Raw genomic sequence first — 23,935 nt, 5'->3', positions numbered from 1 at the left:
AGAAACTCAGCTTGAGGAAAGTACCATCATATCCCCTGTTCCAGGAATCAGACACATGTTCAAACTTATACATTGTGAGATGTTTCCAAACAACAACAAAAAACACTATTATTCTTTCAAACTAATTTGAACTTCCTACGATTTAACAAAGATGTAATCACATATCCGCAAAAATCCCAGAGATTTTCATGAGCATTTTAAAAAGTAGGAATGAATCATTTCCTGGTAAGACAATCAATTTTGTAATGCCACGATCTTGGAAATGAGAGTTGAACACAGTCAAAGGCAAGCATTCAAAAGAAAATAAAGGCATTTAATGCAAAACATGTTACCAAAAGTTTGTATAGCAATTTCATAAAAATGGAGACTTCTCTTAAAACACGAAAGCACTGGTATAAATGCATCAGCTATAAATCTGATTACAAAACTATCTCCCCAGCCAGGCGGAGGTAGGGAGGGCATTTCTGCCATCTGAAAACACCTAAGATGACCTGACAGTGTAATGTGTTGGATCTAGCCTGCTATGCCTGAATGATGGTAATACACATGATCTTTTTGGATTAAAACTTCACTGGCTGGTAGGTCTCCACCCCACACGGCCTTTATTAAGCATCTTAACAGCTTGTGGGTATTCAAGGTAAAGGTCCTAGACTCCTCTTGGCTGTGTCACATGCGTTTCTCTAGTGACGGGGGCCCGATGTCGGGACAGACTGCAGCGTGTGTCCTGCAAGTAGCAGCCTTTGGGGATGGTTAAAATCAGCCCTGAGAAGCAGTTTCTGTTCAGTTCCTCCGGGCTGTAGTTTCTGGCGTCAGTGGGCAGGTTTGAAGCGATGCCTCGCGGCCCCTCGGGCCGCCACAACGGCTCGGGCAAGGCCAGCGATGGGGAGCAACCAGCCGCACCAGGCGCCCGGGCAGCTCAGCTGCTTCCCGGGCTGTCAGCGAGAAACGAATGGGGCAGACGCAGCTCATTTCAGAGCAAGCAAGGAGGCCCCGTGGAGACAGAGAGCAGTCCGGGGCCATCCCGGAGGCACAAACAGCAAAAGACAGTATTGGTCCTTGTTAAGCAGCAGCAAAACAGAGCTCGAAGGGAAGGGAAGCCCTCGGCAGGGCAGAACAAGCCGGAGGCCTCTCCTCCGTTGGCAAAGCAGACCAGGCGCTTCCCCGGCACATCAGTTCACTCGTCCAGCTGGCAGATGGGGCACATCTGGAAACGATTACCTGAGAAAGAGGCTCATTCACCAGCGCGGCCGCCCGCGGAAGCAGCGCCCAGCGAGGCAGAGCCCGGCCCGGGCTGCCGCCCGCCCCACGGAGCAGTGCCGCCGCCGCTCCCCGCGTGGCAAAACAGCAACAAAAAGGCCTTCGAGGAAGATGCAGTTGGGGGAACGCAGCTCTCTCGAAAACAAAGCCGCATTAACCAGCCTGAACAAAGCAACAGTTATCTCGCCCGGTGGAAGGGCGGGCCGGTGCCTTCCCTCCCCAGGACAGATTGTCTTTGGGGCGCTCTGGGGACACGCGGGAGGCCGTCTCTTCTTCTTCGCTGTGCTGCCCCAGTGCTAGGCTCCTCGCTCTGCTACCAGGAGCTGAAGTCCCCGAAGCCTGTGCTCTTTCTCTCTTTCTTCGCAGCTGTGCTGGTGGAGGGCCCGTCATCTTCCGCGCTGCGCTTCCTAGAGCCCGAAGGAGGGAAAACAGCGTTCAGGGACGATTTACCGCTCAGCGGAGCAGGGCGGGCGGATGCCCTCCTCTCCCGGAGCGGCTGCCCCGGAGCCAGCCCACCCCTGACACGGGGAGAGGAGCGTAAGCCCCGTGCTGGCAGGGGAGCCGCAGGGGTGGCGGGGGGGGGCTTTTGGCTTACGCAGAAAGAGGGAGAGCGTGTCAGTCTGCGGGGACGGTTCGGGTCCTGGGAACGTGTTCAAAACCCAGCACAGCCCTCCAGGCTGCAGCTGAAGACCCAAGAACTGTACACTTTTAGTACAGTCACTGTGAAAACTTGAGGCCACAAGCTCTTCCACTCCCTCCCTGCCTGTGTCTGCGGCAGCAAAAGGATTTACAGGAAACTAGGTGTAAAGCAGCTGGGCCAGCTCTTCACATCCTTCCCCACTTCCTTAGCATGGCCTGTGGCAGTTGCTGCTGCTATTTCCAGCCTCTCTCAAGCGGTTTGTAAAGCCCACGGAAATGCTGTGGGGCCAGGTCACGTACTCTGGTTTTATCATCAGGTATCAGTAGCCAACAGGGAAAAGCCTGAGCCCGGCAAGGGCCTGCTATGGACCAAGCTCCCAGTTTCCTGGCAGGCTGCAACGAGTGAAGGACCAGAAGCCCTTCCTATACTGCTTGGCCCTTTCCACAAAGCTGTCATATCTGCCAACTTTGCCTGGGTTTCCTCTGTAACTACAGTGCAGAATGACAGCGATTTTAAGCTTAACATAACATTTTAAGGGACAAGCAACATTTTGTAACTGAAATATTTAACTGACACACACATCAAACTGATACAGGGGCTCACGCATTTCTGCACCTACAGACATGCAACTGCCTGTACATCACACAGGCATATACAAGCTGATCAAGCAAGTGTGCGGATCTGTGCACACATAAATACAGGTCTTTCCGCAGCACAGAGAGGACAGCATTTCTGCAAATACTTTTACAGATGGCTGCTAAAAACCAAGAACACTTATTTTAACTCCTACAGAACCCGTGCTAAGCTGCTGCTGAGGCAGAACTCTGTCCCGTCCTCAGGGAAGCGAGCAGTGCTGCCCATCCGGGCGGGCGCACAAAGGGGCTCTGGGAGCGGATGCCCCAGGACGAGCCCAAGCAAGCTGCCGGGCACCCTGGAGCTGCGAGCTGGGCGTCCTGTGCTCCCACGGCAGCCCTGGCACCCTGCCCCGCTTTCTGGCCATTTCGGTTGTGCTGGTACAACTGTCTGCGGCTGCACAGTGAACCGGATCGGCGGACTCATGTGAGTTTAAGACAACTCCTTTGGGCAGGGGAGAAGCTGCTAGAAGAGATGTTTCTGGAACAGTGGCCTTCAGAAATAGCTGCAGAAGGGGAAGAGAGGCCAGAACTAAAGATGCTGGGGGAAGTGACAGTACAGTTCCCTCTCAAGGACTTCTATACTGTGGAAATGTATCTACAGTTGAGAAGTCAGCACATCCATGCTGTTAAGGACCAACTCGGTCACATTCAAATACTAAGGAAGAAACAAGAGCTCACTTAAGTTTTAATCTTGAAAAACAACAGAACTAGAGGGAACTCTGACTGTTACGACTGCACGCCAGCATCTTTGCAAAGCCTGCTGACGCAAAACGAACATTTGGCCTGTTGGAAAGTCCCAGCAAACAGCCCTGAGCAAGAGCACGGGGCAGTGCTAGCATCCAGCAGCAAAGGCAACTGAAGCACTAAGCAAAGATCAGTCGGGCAGGGAACTTACGCTGCAGCCATGTTAATGTATTTTCCAATCCCCTGCCGGTAAGTTTTAGGAGTCTGGATCTCTTTCTTCGGCGGGGCTACCTCAGCTTTTGTTTTGGCTGCTTCTTCTTCTAGCTGGACCTTTTCTCTTTCTGCAGTGACCTGTAGGAAGCAAACACCAAAATCTCTTGCAAGAGCTAGTCCAGAGTGAAGAGGCAATGTCAACAGCACTTTGAGGCTTTAAAACACTCCACAATAGCGAAGAGCACTGTTGTGATTACAGGGCATGCTTTAAAAGCCAGATCTCCAGGGCAACCACAAATGGGCTGTCTGTAGCCGTTATGACGAAGCTCATCTCTCCCTCCTCACCTGCGGCTCCCCGGCACATGCCGTGGGCATCGGGAAGGGAAGCCGCGGTAAGCGGGAAGGAGCGGGAGCCCTGCCTGACCGCTCCACCGAGATGGCAGCGATGACTCTGGCATACAAGGCCTTGCCAAATGGCAATCGGGTGTGTAAGAGGGCTGTCCACATTTAGCAGGAGGCAGGAGGAAAGGCATGGGACACAGGAAGAAAACACATGGGAGAAGCAGGGATTCTAAGAGGGACCGGTTAGAATAAAAATCAAAGTTACCAAGCTACAAAGTCCAGCAAAAAAGGGCTTTGGGCTATCAAAAAAAATAATTCTACCCTCACCTGGGCATCCGCTTCTTCATATGGATCGACAAAAACAGTCGTTGACTGAATTCGTATTTCCTCCTGGGAGCAGAAGAGAAAAAGAGCAATCAGGAGCTGCTGTTTGAGTTCCTCTGTCTTCCCCAAGCCCCGTTTCAGAGAGGTGGCAGCGGGGTGAAGTGCACCGTGACAAGGGTTAGCTCCTTCCTGCGCTCCCCCTTTCATTTCTGAATTACCTTGGGACGGTCTGTTTTTGGGTCGCTTTCCACATTCTCCATAGCAGTCAGAGTCTCAAAGCCACCAACCACTCTAGAAGAGATGAAGGACATGATTTCCAGTTATGACAGTAGATTCAAAATATTCCTGCACCCTTACAGTCTAAGAGATCTATTTTCTGTCCATTGCTCTTTCAGATTATCCAGGCTTTTAAACCATCATCTTTGGGGGAAGGAGAATCAGCAACCATATTTGGAAGACTTAAGATAACCTAATTCAATGTGGAAGGTAAGGAATTCTTTTCAAATGAGGGATTTCAAATTAAAATTAAACAGAACGTGGAAGAGTCAAAAGAGGCAAAGCAAAAACATTAGTCTAAAACCAAATAGCTTTTCTGGTGCACACAGACGAGCAAGATGGAGAAAGGGCAATTAATTGTACAGAGCAGTCTGGGCATGAAGACACAAACCCGCTTCTAAGCAGGTTCACTTGCTAACTTTACAGCCATACATTTGGAGCTCATTTTCTGCCCCCATGAGCTTTGAAAACTAAACCAACAGACTTGGTCAAGAAAGCAAATGTTTTCATTAACTTCTGATTTTTAACTTATTTTTTATTGTGTATCAGACAGAAGAGTGCTATTAGGAAGAAAGGAGATCATAACTATGCTATGGCATTATTAGAGAGAAATGACAGAGCTGCCAATAACGACATTAATCATGCGGGAAGCACAGGGGCGCGCGGGAAGCGCGAGGCTCTCGCCTGCGAGCTCTGGGCTTTGGGGAAGCAGCAGAGCATCAAGTCACAGCCATGAGATACTGCTGGGACCCTTCTTGTTGCAGGCTTTACTTGGGAGGATGTCAGAGCCCTGGTCTTTGATTTTTCAAGTCAGATATCCAAATACTTGCTTTAAGCTGTTTAGGCTGAAGAATTTCTGGACTGTTGCTTGTTCATTTTCAAAAGTGTGTGGAACAATGCGAAAGTTCCAGGAAAGGATATTTTAAAAGGATAAATGGAGTGACCCAGATAATTATAAATCTGTCATCCTGGCATCCATCCCAGCAAAATAATGGAATAGCATAGACAGGACATGATTAAGAAAGAAAGGAAATAAGTAATGGCAATCAACAAGGTTTTGTGGAAAACAGATTCTGTCAAACAACCTTCTATCTTTGAGACAACAGATGTGGTTAATAGGGATAACAGTGTCAGAAGAACAGACTTCTGGAAGGCGGCTGATATTTTGATTGAGAAACCAGAACGATATGAAGTGAACACAGCACACATTAAATACGAAATTGGCTGACAGGTGTCAAAATCTAATTTTAAATAGGAACCACTGAGTCAGTATGTTTCCAAAGGGGTCCTGCTGGGATCAGACCTTGGTCCCAAGGTATTTAACACTTTTATCCACATCATCATCCCCAATCAAGTCTGCAAACAGCTATACTTAGAAGATCAGTAAATAAGATGACAGGCCACTGATGCAGAGCATCCCTTAGAAAACCCTTAGAAAGGCAGGCTGCAGCTGAACAACATCTGCTTTAATATAGCCAAACACATGGCCAGGAACCAAAAACACAGCCCACATGAATGGCTGTGGGACAACCAGAAGTGACAGCCACTCTGACGAACACCAATCCTGGAGCTGGAGGAGCCTGGGGCTGGGCTATGAGCTCTGCTGCAAGGCCGGCAGGGCCAGCTCCGCCGCGGACCGCCTGCTTCCCCGCGTAGACCCCGGCTGCCAGGGGCCAGGCAGACCAGCTGGCGGGGATCTGCCGGGCAAGCTCCAAGCAAGGCAGAGCTCTGCTGGACCCTGCCATGCTCCCCGGCATGCTGCTGAACGCTCAGGGTTTTTAATGGAAAAAAAAATCTGCCCCCAAATTTCCAGACAGCTCAATAAAGCAATGTTCAACCTCTGTCCTTGCAAAAGCTCCCAAACCAAAGCCCCGATGGATGTTTGAAGCTTGCAGTCTCACACGCTTCCCTTTCTACTGGCATGTTTTGTCTGGGAAAGCAGGGAATTCAGGAGATTTTATCCATATGCTTCTCCACGCAAACATGATAACTTCTGCTAGCCTGATGTTTTACTACTGCCACAATATACAATAGCATGCCTGAATTTCTCTGCTCTGGGATTTCTTTAACAGTAATTGTCACTCAGAAAAAACAAGCCATTCTATAAACTCTGAAACAGTTTTTATAAAACCCACAATTTTTTACATTTAAGTATTAAGCTCAAATTCTTAAATGCTTTTATGAAGTCTGTGCTCAGAGATATTCATGTTGCTAAAGAAAAATCACCACACAATATGTGTAGAGTAAGTATTTCATTACCTAACTCTGCTTTTATAGCAATGAAATGAGCAATAGCTCAACTTATTCAAATATGGTATCTCAATCCAAACATACACCATATTCACAGGTATTTGACGCATTTATGCGCTTCTGTTATAATACCTTGCTCTTACAGGTGCTTCCCAGGCAGGCAGCTCTGTCCAGCCCCAACACAACAGTCCTCCCAGCCAGCAGCCTTCGCTAGTGCTGGTCTCTGCACGGACCCAGCGCAGACCAGAAACCTCCCTCCTACCATGCCGCACTACACTCTTTCCATCCTCCACGCGCTCTTTCCAGGAGCTGCATCAGCCAAACGAAACAGATTGACCACAGCAGCCTGAGCGGCAAGTGGGTCCTTCGCATTTAACACCTCGCACGCTACGTGCGGTGTCACTGTCCCTCACCGTGACTCACCGCAGCGCCGCTGGGAAGAAGAGACACTAAACAAGACCAAAAAGAAAGACCCAGTTACAGAAAATAAAACGATCCGAGTTAGAAAGGGAGCTACTGAATACCTGCCCTGCAGGCTCTGTCCTTGCTACCACTTTGTTGCTGGTGCACTACTACTCCAAACCTCTCCTGTTTAATCCAAAAGGGTCTGTCAATATTCTGTAATCAGGTCATGACTTCTAAGAGCAATTAAAAAACATTTATGCGAGCTAGAACAGACTCATTCGTTTGCAACTGGAGGTAGCACACTGGGGGAATTTTCCCAGAGCTGCACAGGGCTTTAAAACGCTGCATGAACTTTTGAAAGTTCGTAACAAACTCAATCTTAAAATCCTCCTCCAGGCCACTATCAGATTCATTTACAATACTGATGATTAACACACAGTCTAAGATACACTCACTGCATTTTAATTGCCCCTAAAGCAAACTCCTGATTTAATATTGGAGGATTTTCTAGCCAACAGCTCCATTCATTATCTTCTCGTATGTTTTCATTTAATTAGGTTCTGATCATTTGAAATAGCCAGATCAGCTACGCACTGGAAGTCTCAGTCGAGTATTCCCTTAGCCCATAGCTAGACCTCCCACAATATTAGCCCTAATGCACTTTGGTGATGCTCTCAAACCTTCATTCACTGTGCTAATTAAACGTTATTGGGAATACTTTGTCACTTGAACATTTTAAAAGGCTGCGATAAACATGGCATTCAGAGGTCATAAGTAAATGACCTAAATACAGATAATCTTGACACAACTATAAAGGGGTGAGGGGGAAGAAGGCAGAAAGTTGTTATGCTCAAGGTGTTTTGGTGGCTTTTAGCTCTACCATTCTGATGCCACAAAGTGATAAAAGTGGAAAGCGCTAGTTAAGACTTTTTATGGACCTATGCTGTTTTAATACCTTCTATCATTTTTGTTGCTGTGGTACAGTTCAACAGAATCTGCATCTTGTAGCAAAGTAAGATGTTAAACAAACTCCACTCAAAACTGAAGGCACGTCTTGCAGAGAGGAAGAAAGCGCTCCAGGGACGCAGGTCCCAGCGCAGGCTCCTGCTCTGCCCAAGCCTTCCTGGTTATCAGGAGCATCGGCACTCTAGCTAAATGTCCACTCTGCCTTGGCCAGGGTATCAGTTTGGTGTTCCTGCCCTCTTCCCACAGAGATATGATGGCTCTTTTACGGCAACAGTTCCCCAAAGCCCAGCTTTGCTTCCCTCTAGAAGCTTTCCTTATGCTCATGAATTGTTTCTAGCAAGGGTGCTCCCCAATCACTCTCTCTGACCACATTTGATGGCACGATGTCCTTCTCATGTCACTGGAGCTATGGGCCTACAGGGCATATCATTCTCTTTTCTTAGTCGCTTGGCTCTAAAATGGAAAATTGCATTCTTTCATACCCTGCCTTCTCTAACCTTTTGCATAGAGAGTATTTCTATGCATACTACAGTGTCAGCACGGTGAAGACTCAGTATCAGCTTATGCCTTTAGACACTGCCACAACACCAACAAATCACAAAAATGAATTTGTGTATGACAAATTTGCTCAGACAAGAGAGTTATGACGAGAGGAACAGGAAATAATTCACTAGTCAATTTTGATAGGGTAGCACTTGGAAGCCTTGTCACCTTGTCAAGGATCAGGCCCAGCTGGGCTAGGTGTTTCATCAGTAAATTAAAATCCGAGAAGGACAACACCTAATCGCAAAGGTCACCCATCCAGTAAAAACAGAACTACGCGTTAATCAGGGCACTCATCAAGATGCAAAAAACACAAATATTCCAACTGAGCCTGTGAAAGATTTTGCAAACTTTCCTCTGATTTGTCTAAGTGGAGAGACAACGATATATATGCAGGCTCTGAAAACATTTTATGTTGTTATTGTCAAATCTCATGATGTTACATTGCAGTACTAAAATCAGTATGACAAGATATAATGTGTCTAAGCCAATGCACTGACATCCATTAAAGAAATTACTCCATACAGAATGACACAACAAATGCGCTACATTGAGAAGTTTTGATGATTCTTGCCTGTCCCACAACACATACTCTGGGCTTAGAAAGAAAGGCTCTCACACATCTGGCCGAAAAAAAAAAAAAAAAAAAAAAAAAGTCCGTAGAAGTTATACGTGGAAAAGACTATCAGATAAGTACATCAAAGCATACACAAAAACTCTGAGAGCCACTATTAAATATTACCCTACCTAACTTTGTACAAAAAGAGATAAAATCTGTTCTATGAATAAATCTGAGTTCCAACATAAGGAACTCTGTATATCATTTTCATTGCAACCAAATGTAAACTCCGGAAGTTTGGTCCAATATCCCTCCGTCCCCTCTACATGTCCTAAGTGCATGTGACCGGTCACACTGTGTTAGCCTTTCTCAGTCAGCATCAGCTGTGCTAAGTTTGGAGCACAGCAGAAGGCGGGGAGAAGGGCAGAAGCAAGTTTAACCTCTTCCACTGTTTCAGGCCTGCACAGGCACCACTACTCATTTTGTAAGGCGTCATTCACGCTTTGTTTTAAATCGAGCAAGTAAGCTTTGGTGAGGTTTAAGCAGATGTTCAGGTGACAACCTGCAATGAGAAGGAAGGTACCTTCAAGACACCATTTATATTGGGAGAATTCCTGAAACGGGTTTGCTGTTTGCTTCCAGTAGATGTTGAACAGAGAAACGATGATCTCAACTATATATTTAGCTCAGCCTCCCTGAGACAGCTTGTTATATTTTTAGTGGAGCTTGATAAATGTTGCATTACACTTAAGCATGGATGACGAGGTAGGTACATTCAGTTTTTTGTGTTAGCATACTAACAAAAGCACAAACTGACCGTTACTTGTGCAATTCTGTTTTCCTGAAAACTGGGCTGAGTAGCACTGGAAATCTTTACATCTCAAATTTACAGATGTTATTTAAAAATCTTACTTCCTGTTATGGCTCCTTTATGCAAACTAGTAACCTTGTCTCGTAAACACTGCCAATAGCTTTGCATGAACCTTAAGTGAAATATCTGGGGGAGCTCTATTCATTTGCAACATGCCAAGCAAATTTTCACTGCCACATTAGTTAGTGCTGTTCCCCAAAGAAAACTGTGGCTCCCTAGAAGTCTCGCAGACATTCACACATGGACTTCCTATTTCTCATGCTTTTGTTTAGAAGAATTATAAGAATTAAGCCTTATGCAATGCTGGCCATGGCAGTAGTCCAAGGTGATAGAGTTTCCTGGCTAGCAGACAATACAAGAACAATGTCTGGACTTTTTGAAAAAAAAAAGCTTTAAACTAGAAACAGAAACCAGAAGGAAACTTTGTTTTGTAAATACATTCTGCCCTCAAGCTTACTTTTATAAAAAGAGTACATGTATTTATACACACACACACACACACACACACACACACACACACACACACACAGATCAATATGTAAACATGCACAAACACATACATTCACTTAGTACAATCTATTTCTATGAATACACCCCATCTGAAACACAGCAAACATTTCGGACCTGCAACAAGGATGCAGTCAAAACATCTCAGTATCTCATAAGGGCTTAATCTAGAAGGTGAGATAAGTAACAATGGCCACTGAAAAAACAGAACAACTTGGAAAAACAGTGTTTTGAAACTAGACTCAACAAATGAACTTGGCACATAATGATTTCTCTGCTTTGGCACAGGGTTCCTCTTCAGAAATCATACAATTATCTTGAAAAACGCTACGGCCACTAGCCCAGCTCCGACAGCGCAGCGCCCGCGGGCTGCAGCACACCACCGCGGCGGGGTCCGCGTAGGGGCCTCTGACTTCCCCCCTCGCTCTTCGCTCCTGTCCTGGTGCCTGGGGACCAGGCTCTGCAGTGCAAAATTACGTCAGGCTCCCTAAACAGATTCAACAATAAAATCAGCTCCTCCTTCCCTGTCATACAATTTCTCTGTTCTTCAGATGTACCAAAGCAAGAGAGCAACAAAACCCTGAGTCTCCCAGCTTAGGAGGCAGTGAGGTTTCACCAGTTCAAACCATACAGCAAACGCTACAAAGGGAAACAGACACCATGCATTATTAAACTCTACCTAGACAGCTGAATAATGCATGGCGGTAGTTAGAAGCAGCTAATCACTTTAAAGGACAACCGTTACTTTTATTGCTCCGCTCTACAGGCCGGCGGCACAGAACCTCAAACAGAGGCTGAGGCCTGTTTAATACAGAACGATGTTTATCCCAGGAAAGACAACTGGCTCCCACAAAAGCATCTGGCAGGGGGAGGCGGGAGCAAATGAGAAGCATGTCAGCTACAGGCACATGCCTCCGCTTCGACCAAGTCTGAGGTTTCCCAGACCTCCCTGTTCATTCCTCCTGGGAACATCCGCGCTGAGGAACGAGCGGCAGAAATCTCCAGGCAGTTAGAGACCTGTGTGAGACAGACACAAGCAGCTGCATACAAACGGAAAACTGTCCTCCGAACACTCGTCTCCTGTCTCCGTCACCACATCCCTTTCTCAGACCTCGGCAAACCCAAGCGCTGCTCTTATAGACGCACCGAGCTGCTGTGCCGACCGCTCCCAGCCCTGTCGCTCTGCCCACGCCACTCGGCTCGCCGCTCCCTCTTGCCCGCTTCCACCACACCACACACCTGCCAGCTGCCTCCGCTCGCGGGCCCACCAGGCCCCCCTTGTCCCAGCTCTCACCCACAACTCTCGGAGAGATCATTTCTGCCTTCCTGCTGATCCATTGCCTTCCACAATGATTTTAAACATCCCCCAAAGCATCCATAAAGCCATTTCGTTTTTCCCACAGCTTTCTTTTTCCTTGATTCTCAAGAAAGTGCCAGCTGTTAGGTGAAAGGGAGGCTGAAAGAGGTCACTACCGTAACTTCCCTGTTTCTGCATGTAGGCTCTTCTCTACTCATACGGTCAGCTTTCTGTGACAGAAATTATCTTTGTTTCCACCTTTAAAGGGACGAATGTACTATATCTCTGATCCACAGGCGCTATGAGCCACTGGCGTAATAGAAAACATAATAAAAACACAGACAGGATGTGCTTGCATCTAAATTTCATAAAGCATGCCAGTGACAGACAGTAATCTCAGCCTAAACTGGCGTTTTTGGCTGTACCGTCCCTGCAGCTCACGCAGCAGTTGAGCTCTCAGCTGCTGCACGTACAGGAGGGCCCACGCTGGCGCGGCAGCACGGAAGAGCAGCGGGCAGGACCTTCCCCGTGCAGCACCCGCTTGGACATGGTTTCATCCACTCTGTGCAGAGCAAGGACCCGTTGGTTGGTTTACATTGTTTGGGTTTCTAAATTAAACCTCTTACTAGGCAGCTAGAACCCAACAAAAGCCACCAGTTAGTTTTCAAGGTAATTACAGCACTCTCTAAGTCAGGAGAAATGGTAATTACTAGAAATGGTAATTACTAAGGTAATCAGGGCAGCTCCGCTGCAGCAGGAAAGCCACGCAGCGTCTCCGCGGGAAGGCATTCTCTTCTCACTCGCTGCCTTACTCTTTGCTCCCTTTCCATGCCCAAATTATCTCCTTTGGTTTCAGTAACGTCTATCAGCATTATTGCCATGGTGGGCAGCACACGACACGATTCCCGCCCCATCCCGCAGCTCACGGCTTCTCCTGAGGCTTAAAAATCCCCCTCCAGAAAGCCAGACACGTGCCGCCTCTTCCCAGGCCCACTGCCATCAGCTGGGGCGGTTTGCAAACACACTTAACAGCCAAACGTCCAGCTCCTAATAACAACCACTGTTCAAAAGCTACATTTCAAACCAGCGGGGACACGAATAAAATGCAGCTCTTGACAGAAGGAACTTTTCAATGTCTTATCCCACAGGGGACCACACACACAAAAAAAAAAAAAAAAAAAAAAAAAAAAAAAAAAAGGGGGTGGATAGGGGGACAATGGCTGCTCTTTTGCCCTTTTTCTGTTCTTCTCGAAAGTATGAAAAGCCTCTGAAAAGTTATGTAAAGATTACAAACAGGTCAAATACTGCTAAGACACATAAGTGAAATGCACTAACATGAACCAGAGCTGCACAGAAATAGCTGAGGGCAGAGCTGAGCTCATAGAGAGGATTCAGCTTTTATATTAACCGAAAAAAGCAATCCTCAGGTCTATGTGAAAGTCACAACAGGCCAGTAATCATCCAGTTAAGACAATCCAATTTAACATTCATGGAAACAAAAAATTCTGATTTCACGGGTTCATTCTATTCTTAACCCTAGATATTATTCCTAGATATGCTTCCCAGATATTATTGTACTATACAGTCTAAGATCAGATACAGGCACCAAATCCTGGAAACACCCAGGATCTAAAATAGCAAACTGAAGCTGGAGTTTCACTAAAGATATAATCTCTTGAGTCTTTTGGCTTTTATGGCCTATAAAAAACAAATACAGGTAAAAACAGCTACAGGATTTTCATTGCAGAATACAAATCTTGAGATCTGCATACATTGAGCTTCTATATTAAATCTGGAGGTAAATTCAATTATTCAGGTATTCAATTTGTAGATCGGTATGGGAAAACAGGAATGCACCTATCCTGGCATATTCATTTTTAACATTCTTTGAATTAACCCTTTTACAGGCAAGAGAGTCCAGCGTAAAATTCGTTCGGTCTACATTCAGATGAAGATGTTAATTTTCACATAGGGAGCCAAACATGGTTCTAAGACAACAACTTTTATGAGGTTCTCCTTTGCATTTTAACTAAGAACATTTCCACTGAAATGTTCTCTGAAAGCAGCACCAATTCTTTATGGCAACCAAATTCCGGTTTCTGTAGTGGCAAGGATAATCCAAGAAGGAAAGCAGTCTTTGCTGAAACTGCCACTGGATAAATCTTTGCTCTACAGTTAACCAGAGTAACCTATACTCAAGTACTCCTCTCTAACTGGCACTGTACAGTGTGAAACATCATTTGAGCTATTTTGCTCGTAAGGTGCTTGAGATGTCCTGCACGGCACGACGGTTTCTGGGAGCAGGTTCCCTGCACGGCAGGAAGCTCTGCTGCTCTCCACACTTTCTCGGTGAACTATGGTAGAGCTGGGGCACCCTTGGGAAACAGTGCACGGTCGGACTGCGGGAGGTCCAGTGAAGCCAGGCTGCCTCCAGAACTGAGGAACCATCACATTTTCAGCTGAGCTGTCTTAACCCAAATACTAGCTGATGAGGTGGCAAGCTCAGGTTAACAGCATTACCATATTAGATTTAATGGGATTTTTGCAAGGAGACTCGAGTTGTAGCTTGAGTGAAATTGCAATGAAGACAAGTCTTAAGATACCGGTAACATAACTCCTGCAAGAATATACTTGCTCTCAGCTTTCAGTATTAGAATGTGCTTTATTTATCTGCTTTCACCAAATGACAAAGGAACTTTAAATTTTGCTAGGACAGACTCGAGAAAGGAAAAAGAAATATAACCGAAAGGGAGTAATTACTGTAGAATCAGTATTGGAGCTAACGGCACTACTACAGTTGTTTAAAATGAAGCCAACTCCTGCCTCAAGAACTTGCAGGCAGAACAGATGGATTAAATACAAAACTTTCATTGTACAGCCCTATTGTGTAACACCCAATCAAAGTAAATAGCATATGCACTTATTTTCAATTGCTGCTTTTCAAATGGATAAAATTAGGGAAATTAAAAAAAATCATTTAAAAACGATTGTAAAATCCTTGGGAAGCACCAATGAAGCAGGCTAGTAAAACTCCCCGTCCTGTCACCACACCGAGGCTTTTGTTAGAACAGCTATGCACTGCTTAGTAAATACTATAATCAGGATGGGTACCTGCAGCAGGAGGAGCAAAGAGCAAACAAGTACATTCTTCTCTCTGTAATATAAAGATTTTGTAATATATTCTGTAATATATACCTTGATCTGTATCATGTGAGGGCTTGTGCAGAAAAGCCTTTTGGGAGTACTGCAGCAGTTGCTATAAAGGATGATTTTAAGTTCCCTTACTGTCTTGGCATTGCTAACATTTTTGTGTGTGTATGTAGATATACACATACATACATACACGCACACACACGCACTAACGATAAAAGTCAGGGATAAAGAATCAAAGGGGCCAAAAGACTTCACCTATGCAAAAGCTCAATGCTCTACCCCATGATGAAGAGCAGCCCGGTCATGACTGACTCACTGGTTGACAGGTCCTAAAAGGATGAAAGCAGTGTTGACAGGTCCTAAAAGGATGAAAGCAGTGTTGAAGAGGTAATCTTTTGTGTCTCAGCAATTAGTGTGCACAAATATTAAGATGACTGGTTACAGGATGCTGATTACTTTGTTTCTGACTCCCCAGAGAGCCATACACAGAAGGGAAACTGTTAATAATAAGGCACTTTACAGAGGTGCGAGGATGGAAAGAGACAAAAAGCAGAGTCTGACAACTGGTACTGGCCATGTACTCCTGACCAAGAGAACTGGTTGTGAGCTGGGATTTTGCTCCAGTTCAACTGCAGAAGTCACCAGATTGTTCTCCAGGCTTCAGACCCGCCAGGCAGCACGGCTGCTGGACTGCTGTTCAAGATGACCCCTCTCACTTACCTTCCAAACACCGTATGCTTCTTGTCCAGATACGCGCAGGAGCGGAAGGTGATAAAGCTGGAAGGAAGAGAGACATAACAGTTAGCATGTTACCTGCTCAAGGCTCAGCTGTGGCGAGCTAGCCTGAGAAACAGAGAGCAGCCCCCTGCGAGGAGACAGGCTCCTCTCCCCTCCGGGAGTCCCGCGGACCAAGCAGCTCTCGGCAACTCTGTTTCATGGATTTCATCTCGGATTTCTGGAGTTTGGACTTCCCATTCTTACAACTTACTAACATCCTTCAACAGCACTGCAAATAGTACTGCTGCTCACTGCAGGGCAGTAGGACCTGGTTCCCGCTTGTGAAGTACATCTCTCGTACGTGACTGGGATTTTGTATCCAGCAAATACAGTTATATAACACAATAACCACCTGCCAGTGTAAACTTTATTTTTTAGGATATTTACTTTCTGCATTTTGTTTCCAATAAATTGGCCTGCCCATAATACATTTCTCTCTGGATCCAGCAAATTTGTGCTTCGGTAACAAACATGATTGAAGAAAATTTAAAAGTGTTAGAAGCAGGGAAAAAAAAAAAAAAAAGAGAAACTTGGACTTTTAATAGATTCTGGTTCTATTTTTAAACCTACACATGGGAACTAAAATACCAAATCCAAAACAACCCTCACTACTAAAACTCTTCTCTAAAGCTTAAGACTTCTTTGGAAGACTTGGACTGCAAGAGTATGAGACAGAGGTTTCCACACTGCGGTCTGCAGACCGCGATGGTCTGTGTTGGCTGGACGGGCGGTGCTGGCTCTCCTCCCTGTCTCCATCTGTTACGCTACATTAGAGACAGCTAAAAATATATAAACATTCCAGAAGCACTTTTCCATATAAGCAACTGCCTCGGGAAGTTATATGATTGCAAATAGGAGGGGCTGCAATCTGCCAGACAATCTATGAAGACATAGCTTGCCCTAGGAAAAGCTTTGAGACGCCATGGAGAATACGAACTCCTACACAGGGTATGCGTTAAATCTTAGCCTTGTGCACATGCTCGGTGCACCAGTTTATTCCCAGATATCCAGTATTTAGATTATCAGGTGATCGATTAGGCAATATTGTAATAAAAAAAAATGAGCCATCAGAGCAGTCAAAATAAAATTAGGCTAATGGGATTAACATAATCCCGCTGATCCTGGGGGAGAAGTCTTGAGCATCACTCCAGCTCTGGTTAGTGCCACTTGCACGTACTTGCGTTGCATTAACTTTACACAGTGAAGCCACCTCGTTGTGCATTTGCAGAACGCAATGCATTTGCTGCATTGCGGTGACTATCGCCTACCCGGAGAGCTCTTCACCTGGTTCCTAAGGTCACAACAGTTTTCAAAGATTGCCTAGAAAGTTTTATAAATATGGGCAGCTGGAGTCTATCAAGGTCTTCGCATATAAAGGAATTTCACATTCATTTACAAACTCTAGGGAGATAGGTGATCACATCTGCGATGGCAGATGATGCAACTGAATACAGCACCTCACTCCTGAACAGTCTCTCTAACTTCTGCTTCCTGGATCCTTTTTTTGAAGCCTCTGCTCTCCCCTAACTTAGCACCTGAGTTCTTGCAATAAAATTCAAACCTAAAATAAGCTCCACAACACCTCAATCCTGCACACTGCCCAACACGTGTTTAGCCTTAAGCATGTGAGTAAGCCTATTAAAGACCCTTAGACTAGCACTCTTGTGTTTAATTAAAGTTAGTCACACCACTGCATGATTTCCAAGCTATAATAAATCTCAGCACCTTGGAGGACCAACCCAGAATCCCCTCCCTCGCTCCCCAGTCCCGACATGCAGCACTGTGTGCTACCCACCCAGACTCTCTCCTAGGGCTACCAATACAGGTTAACCTTTTTCTATTTCAGTAATTAGAAAGCAACCAATAAATGCTTCAAGTGACACAGAACATTTAAAAAAGACTGCAGGCAAATGTCTGCATTAACGTTATGCATAAAGTAGACGATTACTACTAGAATATTTTAACATTTCATTTGTTGTTCTGCTTGTTATTTTTTCTCGTTTGAGTCCTTATTCTGCTCTAGTACACAGAAAAATAAGTTATTTTCAATCTCAGATTCTGCACTCTGTCACTGAGATTCTACACTTTGAACAGTCTAGAACTCTTCTTATTTATTTAAAAATGGGTAACTAAAAGAAGTAACATCTGTAGAGAGTACATGTTTTATTTCATCAGGGTTTTTAAAAATTTCAACATATGGCTAAATTTAAACAGAGTGGATAGGTGTAATAATTTCATGAGAATAACAGCAGGGAGACACTGAGAAAAGGAAAAAGCTACAAATTACAAAAACAGAAAAGACAAGTTAATGATGATGTGATAAACATACAGGTCTTCTTGACATACTTCATGTTGCTCCTAGAGTGGGAAAGAGCAGCTGCAGCTACGCAGATTTCAATATGCAGCACTTGACAGAGTATTTCACTTGACTGAACTTTAAAGAGTAGCTCATAAAATGTCATTTTTTTCTTAACAGCATAAGACACCATGTCTAGAGGGAAACGGTAAGACACAAAAAGCAAGTGACTACTTACAACTGCGACTTGTTTGTGTTAGGTCCTGAATTGGCCATGCTGAGAACACCACGTCCTGTATGGGACAAGTTGGGCTTGAATTCATCTTTAAAAGGTTTTCCCCAGTAAGACTCTCCTCCTTAAAAGAGAAAAGATGATAGTAGAAATGTTTGTTTCCATTACTTTCCTACTACATTTTATAATGGACACTGCTATTAAACGCAAGGTTTCTGGGGCTTCGGACTGCTATGTCTGATATATCCTTACTCCATTTCTATTGCTAAGCTAATAGGTGAGCATGCCCTTGAAATCTGTGTTTGCAACTGGCAATACAATTCTGTGTCCCCACACTGCTATCGAGCGCGGCAGATGAGACTTATCAACAGCATTATATACCGCGTGCTGAAAAACTGGCAAGGATTTAATTTTTTATTGCTGGTCTGTCATACTTTTTTTTGAGAGAGACAGAGACATTACATCTTTAAAGGTGGCTTCCTGACAAAACAAAGAGCAAAAATTTACCAGTTTAGTTACACTCTGGATATAGCATTGCTTCCAGAAGTAAAATACCAGGGAGATGAAACTTGTTCATAGAATTAGCTAAGAATATGAACTATAAGCTCAGATGCTTAACTCCTAGCTAAACAACTATGAAAGAAAATATCCATTTCTCCAAATTAAAAGTCAAAAATTAGATATTTTGGAAAAGATGCCTGGATGATGTACAGAGCTAAATGCACAAAAGGTTGATAAAACTTTGCATCAGCCTCAGACCCAGTCTCCCAAGATTGATTTCTTTTCTATGGCTGTGGATAGAAAGAGGGTCTGTGAGACCTCTCTTCCTGGCTGTCATTTTTACATTATTTATGTCAGATCTGACATTTTCATTTTCACTTTCCTCCAGGATCATTCTTAATAAGAAAAAAAAATGCTGAGATGAGTCATAGTTTTACAGTCAACTCCATAATCTTGTTTGACAAACCATGAAAAATATTTCACCTTAGGATAGTATTAAAAATAAAACAAACAAAACTACCCAAACAGGCAACAAGGCTGGTCTATCTGTAGAACTGGCTCAGGAACCGTCTGGAGTAGCTATATTGCTTGCAAAGCAGGAGGTCAGTAAAGGATCTGCAGTGCTCAACAGCTATTTGCACACGTAATACGTAAAAGCAATTTGATGATATGGCTGCACAGGCAAGCAGCAAATAAAACAGAGGAATAAAACGGGCTCCTATAAAAACTTACGTGGAAAATCACAAGTATGTATCAAATGAGAAAAGGGTTTTAGATGATCCCATGAAAATGAATAATCACAGGTGGAGAGGTGCAAATGCCAGCAGAAGTCAATAAGCAAGAAATTTTAAAAGAAACTGACCCACTTAAAAATCCAATTAATCACATTCAAAAGACCTATTAATGAGTTGAATGTTGCCTGCTCTGCAATTTGATGGGAGGCAGCTAAAGGGAACAAACCTTATAGGGATTTTCTGTAATCAGTAGAGAGGGAGTAATTACATCAGCAATCTTTGGCTATTGAATATTTTAAGATGAGATAAATTACGTCAGCTTGATTCTGTATGACAGTCTCTTGCCATATATTTCACCCATATACTGGGTGAAAGGGACATGGCAGAGCTGCAGTTAGCTTTGCTATGTCAAAGATTTCCCTAAAAGTAGATAATTTCACTTCAAAGGATCTCTTTGAAAGAACTTCTAATTATTTGTAAGGCAGATGCATTTGCCATGAATCCTAAACCAGAGGAGTAGCTGTTGCCTAGACATTTGCAGATAGAATGCAGACAGAAACGCATCCAGCTGAGGCGCTGCACGGCTGCGAGTGACCAAACCCTCGAGCCCATTACACCCTTCATAGGCTCTCAGCAGATGCTGGAATTACAGCACTGTCAAGCTGCTGTACGAGGCTGAAATCAACCCCAAAGCCTTAGCTGGTCAGAAAAATAATTCAAAGGCAAAGTAAAAAATTTTGAATGACAGAGGGACTCTGGCACAAGCAACCAGACTCAAGAGCTTGCGGACAGGAGCAATGAGCTATGGTCTTCAGCTCTGGCAATATTTGTTTTCTCACGATTTTGTTTCAGATCATACACCGAGGGTCAGAATTAATTTCATACATACGGTGGGTAACTTTGGTCCATTCCAGTTCTCTGGAAGTAAGCGCTAATATTTTAGTAGATAGTTAGAGCATTAGATCAGGGCGCTCGCTCCCTCTGTCTGCCGTACAGCTGTTTCCAAGGCTAATTCTGTCTGCCCGAGGGCTGCAGGCAAGAGCAGAGCGTGGCCGGGGCAGCGCTCGCCCCAGAGGCCAGATGTCCTCGAGAGGACGGAGCCGCCGGCCCCGGGAGGCCTGGCAGCGCTGCCCGGCAAGGGGAGCCGGACACACTGCAGAGACACCGAGACCACAGCACAGGCACGATGTGGGGTTTTGTTATTTTTGTTGTTTTAGAGAGGAAAAGAAAAAAAAGTATTCTCCCTAAATTACAAATAGCAGGAATGGACTGTGTGACAAGCCCCTGCTAATCTCTGGAATCGGTCCAAGCCTCAAGTATCTGCCTGAAGCAGGACCAGATGCAGCAAGCTAAAAGATGGCAAGTTAAACGTATGTATTTTTTTAATTACTGAAAACCAGAACCACTTTCTCTCTGAAGATTAAGTGCAGATCCCCTGTTAGTACACTGGCGTGGCAGCGCAGTGCCTAGCGCTCGCGCAGCAGCACCCAGGATAGGAATTTCCTATTTCTGCATTTTGCTATCTCCAGTAGAGCTCGGCTTAAACTTGGGAAATTAATTCGCACACCCCAAACCTACTGATGGTAATTACGAGGCACTCTGGAGGATCGAGCTGATTTTACTGCCTTTATGCTCAAACCTGTTGGGAGGTGTGGATGTGCCATCATCCTGGTTTTCTGCAGGCAGAATTGAGGCAGACAGACAATGGAGGAGCAGGAGGAGGAATAGCCACTCTGTCTATTTTAGCTCTCTAATTTTATACTCCCTGCATATCCCACAAGGAGAAGAAGCTCCTTATAGTCCCCAAATTTTCCTCTGGGAGAGCACATGTCGCCACTCACTATCTACGGAGCTAAGATGATGCAAAAACCTCACCCCGAAGCTGACTTACCCAGCTGGCAAGCAAAGCTCATGGAAAATAAGAGCTGACTCTGGGTCTTAAGTTCACAGCTGGCACCGCTGCCCGTCACTTCACCTTCCTCTCAGTTTACTCCCAGATAAGGTTATCTTCTGTCACGGTGGAACTGTGTGCCTAATGGACTTGCAAACGCTTCTGAGATCCTTTTATAAAAGATACTGTAAAAAAATTCCTGGAGGATCCTATGCTAAAATCAAAGGGGTCCAGTTGGCAGCAGGCAGGGCTCCAGGTGGGCGCTACCACTTGCTGGACTGGTGCTGGGAGTGCGACAGGGAGCTCACGCTCCTGTAACCCTGCAGATGTGGGCCTCTCCTCTGCACAAAGCTGGCAACGTATTCAGGATGGGTCACTGCAATAGACCGGCCTTCTAAAAGCCTTCTGCAGCTGGACAGAATTTTTGAAAAATCCTGCAAAATAAAAATCACATACCTTCCCAGATACCTAAAATTCAAAGCTGAAGGCAGCTGAGGGTCACTTCCCCATATTTTCATTAAAAACACAGTGAAAAAAAATTCTCTTATATTAAGAGACGTTTACCTAATTCTTGCACACAATTAGAGGTGAAATCAAACAGACCACACATCACACAGAAATATTAAGACTGTATTTATCATTTCAATGGCTATCCAGAGGGGCAATACTGTAGGTGAAGCATGGTTAGTTACTCAGTCTCATATCCACATCTCGTGCTGATAGCAAAAAGGTGGATAGATCTAAACTGACATCTGGAGCAATCACACACTAGCAACTACAAAGAAAAAAAGCTACATTTTCAGATTGTCTTGCAAATTGAAACAGCTTATTCTTTGGCAGTCTTTATTCTTTCTAAAACCATTATTTTTTCAGAAAGTAATTTTTTTTTGTTTAAATCTCAGACAGTTTTACAATTTTTTTTGCCAGGAGCTGAGAGATGCACCTCAGGCTTCAGAAATGTAATATTCCAAAAGCCAGGTGTGGGCTGGGAATCATCACTCATGACAGTTGTGAATTTAAAAAAATCCTTCCTTTTTTTGGCATAAAAATTGCTAAGCAGTGGTAAGGAAGTGGGAGGGCTCTGATTCATAAAAATGACGGCTTACTTTCTGCAATTTTCTTCTTGTCCCTTGGAACAACGAAGTACATAATAACATCTGACACTTCTACAGAGCTTTCCAAGTGAGATTCTTGAATCACTTTGCAAATATGAAAGCCTTAGCTCAGCCGGTGAGGAGAGGTAAGTACTTCTCTCCTTCCAGATAAGAGGACAGAGTACTTTTAACCCGATGGTTAAAGAACATTAATTTTATACATCCCATCCCGCCTACCACAGGCTGGATTTTCAGAGGGGCTGCAGTTTAAAAGGAGCACACCGCTAGATGGAAGGGTCTCGCCCTTCTCCCTCTGCTAAGCTCCAACCAACACACGAAGGGGGGCCCTGAAGCTGGGTACATCTTAGGAACCCTTCTTGCTATGAAAACACACTGCAGAACTGACCAAGTCTGTCCAGTCCCTTTGCTATTGAGAGTCCAGAGGAGGGAAGAAAGTGCTTTCCTTTGCTAGGTGCCAACCAAAATGCAACTCCCATCTACCGGTAGTAGCCTGCCCTGGACTTTTACAGCTTTTACAACACCTCCTTTGTGCCCTCCGGGATTCACTAAGGGACAAAGGCACACACGGGCCAATTCATAAAAGCTTCCAACAGGTTGCAGGTGAGCATACCTGAAACATTCCTGCACTGCTTTAGAAATGTCACGTCCTACGAATAGTTCTCCTTTTTTTGTACAGAGGGTTTATGATATTAAACCTATTTTTCCTCCATGCAAATTTCCTTCTATTGTTTGGAACACTGAAAATACAGAGCAGCTGTTCCCTTTGCACTAGCATGAGCTAGACAGAATTACTCACAATGTTCAACCACTTACTTGTTATGAACAGCAGGAAAAGAAATACATCATAAATGTAAAATTCATTTTCAAATAATTAATCATTACAAAGAATGACCATGACTCAGCTGATTGCTCCAAATACTGCCTCTATGGGTGGTTATTTTGTTAAAGAAAAGAAATAAGCTGCTGCAGCACAATAAAATCTCCCCCAGTGTTCTTCTGAAATATTAAGGTCAAGGCTGTAGAAAATTAGTTTGGTCCTCTAAGTAAGTATCAGCCTGAGATTGTATACCTACACAGGTCTGCCAGCTATGCTGGGCTACTGGAAACTCCACTCCTTACTCTTTTCCTAGTGTGGTATCTCAATTTCAGGATGCCGTAGTGCTAATTCCTACCCTCCTCCCATCCCAAGGTCAGCTCTTGAGTACCAGAAATCACTGGCCTTCACATGCATTACTAATGACAGTCAGAGACGCAACGGGGACACAACGGCATAACCAGCTCGGCATTTTACATTCGTGAAATGAGTCCAGAACAAAAGCACATTTATCCCTGTTAAGCCGAGCGCATAGTTGCAATCTATATATGTATGACATGTAACCTTCAGTCATGCTGCACCGAACGTGCCCAAACCCACCCAGCAGCCGAGCAGCCCTGGGCTTAGCTAGTAACGGAGCGGGTGATCACGGA

At 44.7% G+C, this 23,935-nt stretch overlaps 1 protein-coding gene across 1 annotated transcript in view; it reads right to left on the bottom strand.

The window, feature by feature from the left end:
- Positions 1-292: 292 nt before the first annotated feature.
- PPIL2 (peptidylprolyl isomerase like 2) overlaps positions 293-23,935 on the bottom strand; it is a 78,468-nt gene continuing 54,825 nt past the window's right edge. The window contains exons 15-20 of the mRNA XM_064522134.1: positions 18,234-18,351; positions 15,643-15,699; positions 4,314-4,386; positions 4,099-4,161; positions 3,428-3,567; positions 293-1,664 (exon numbers count right to left, since the gene is read on the bottom strand). Coding sequence (XP_064378204.1) covers positions 1,571-1,664; positions 3,428-3,567; positions 4,099-4,161; positions 4,314-4,386; positions 15,643-15,699; positions 18,234-18,351 — 545 coding nt within the window. The 3' untranslated portion in view covers positions 293-1,570. The remainder of the gene's footprint in view (positions 1,665-3,427; positions 3,568-4,098; positions 4,162-4,313; positions 4,387-15,642; positions 15,700-18,233; positions 18,352-23,935) is intronic.

This window comes from Dromaius novaehollandiae, chromosome 17, assembly GCF_036370855.1.
Source record: "Dromaius novaehollandiae isolate bDroNov1 chromosome 17, bDroNov1.hap1, whole genome shotgun sequence".
In the NCBI taxonomy this organism is placed as follows: domain Eukaryota; kingdom Metazoa; phylum Chordata; class Aves; order Casuariiformes; family Dromaiidae; genus Dromaius; species Dromaius novaehollandiae.
This window is presented reverse-complemented; position numbering and strand designations above follow the sequence as displayed.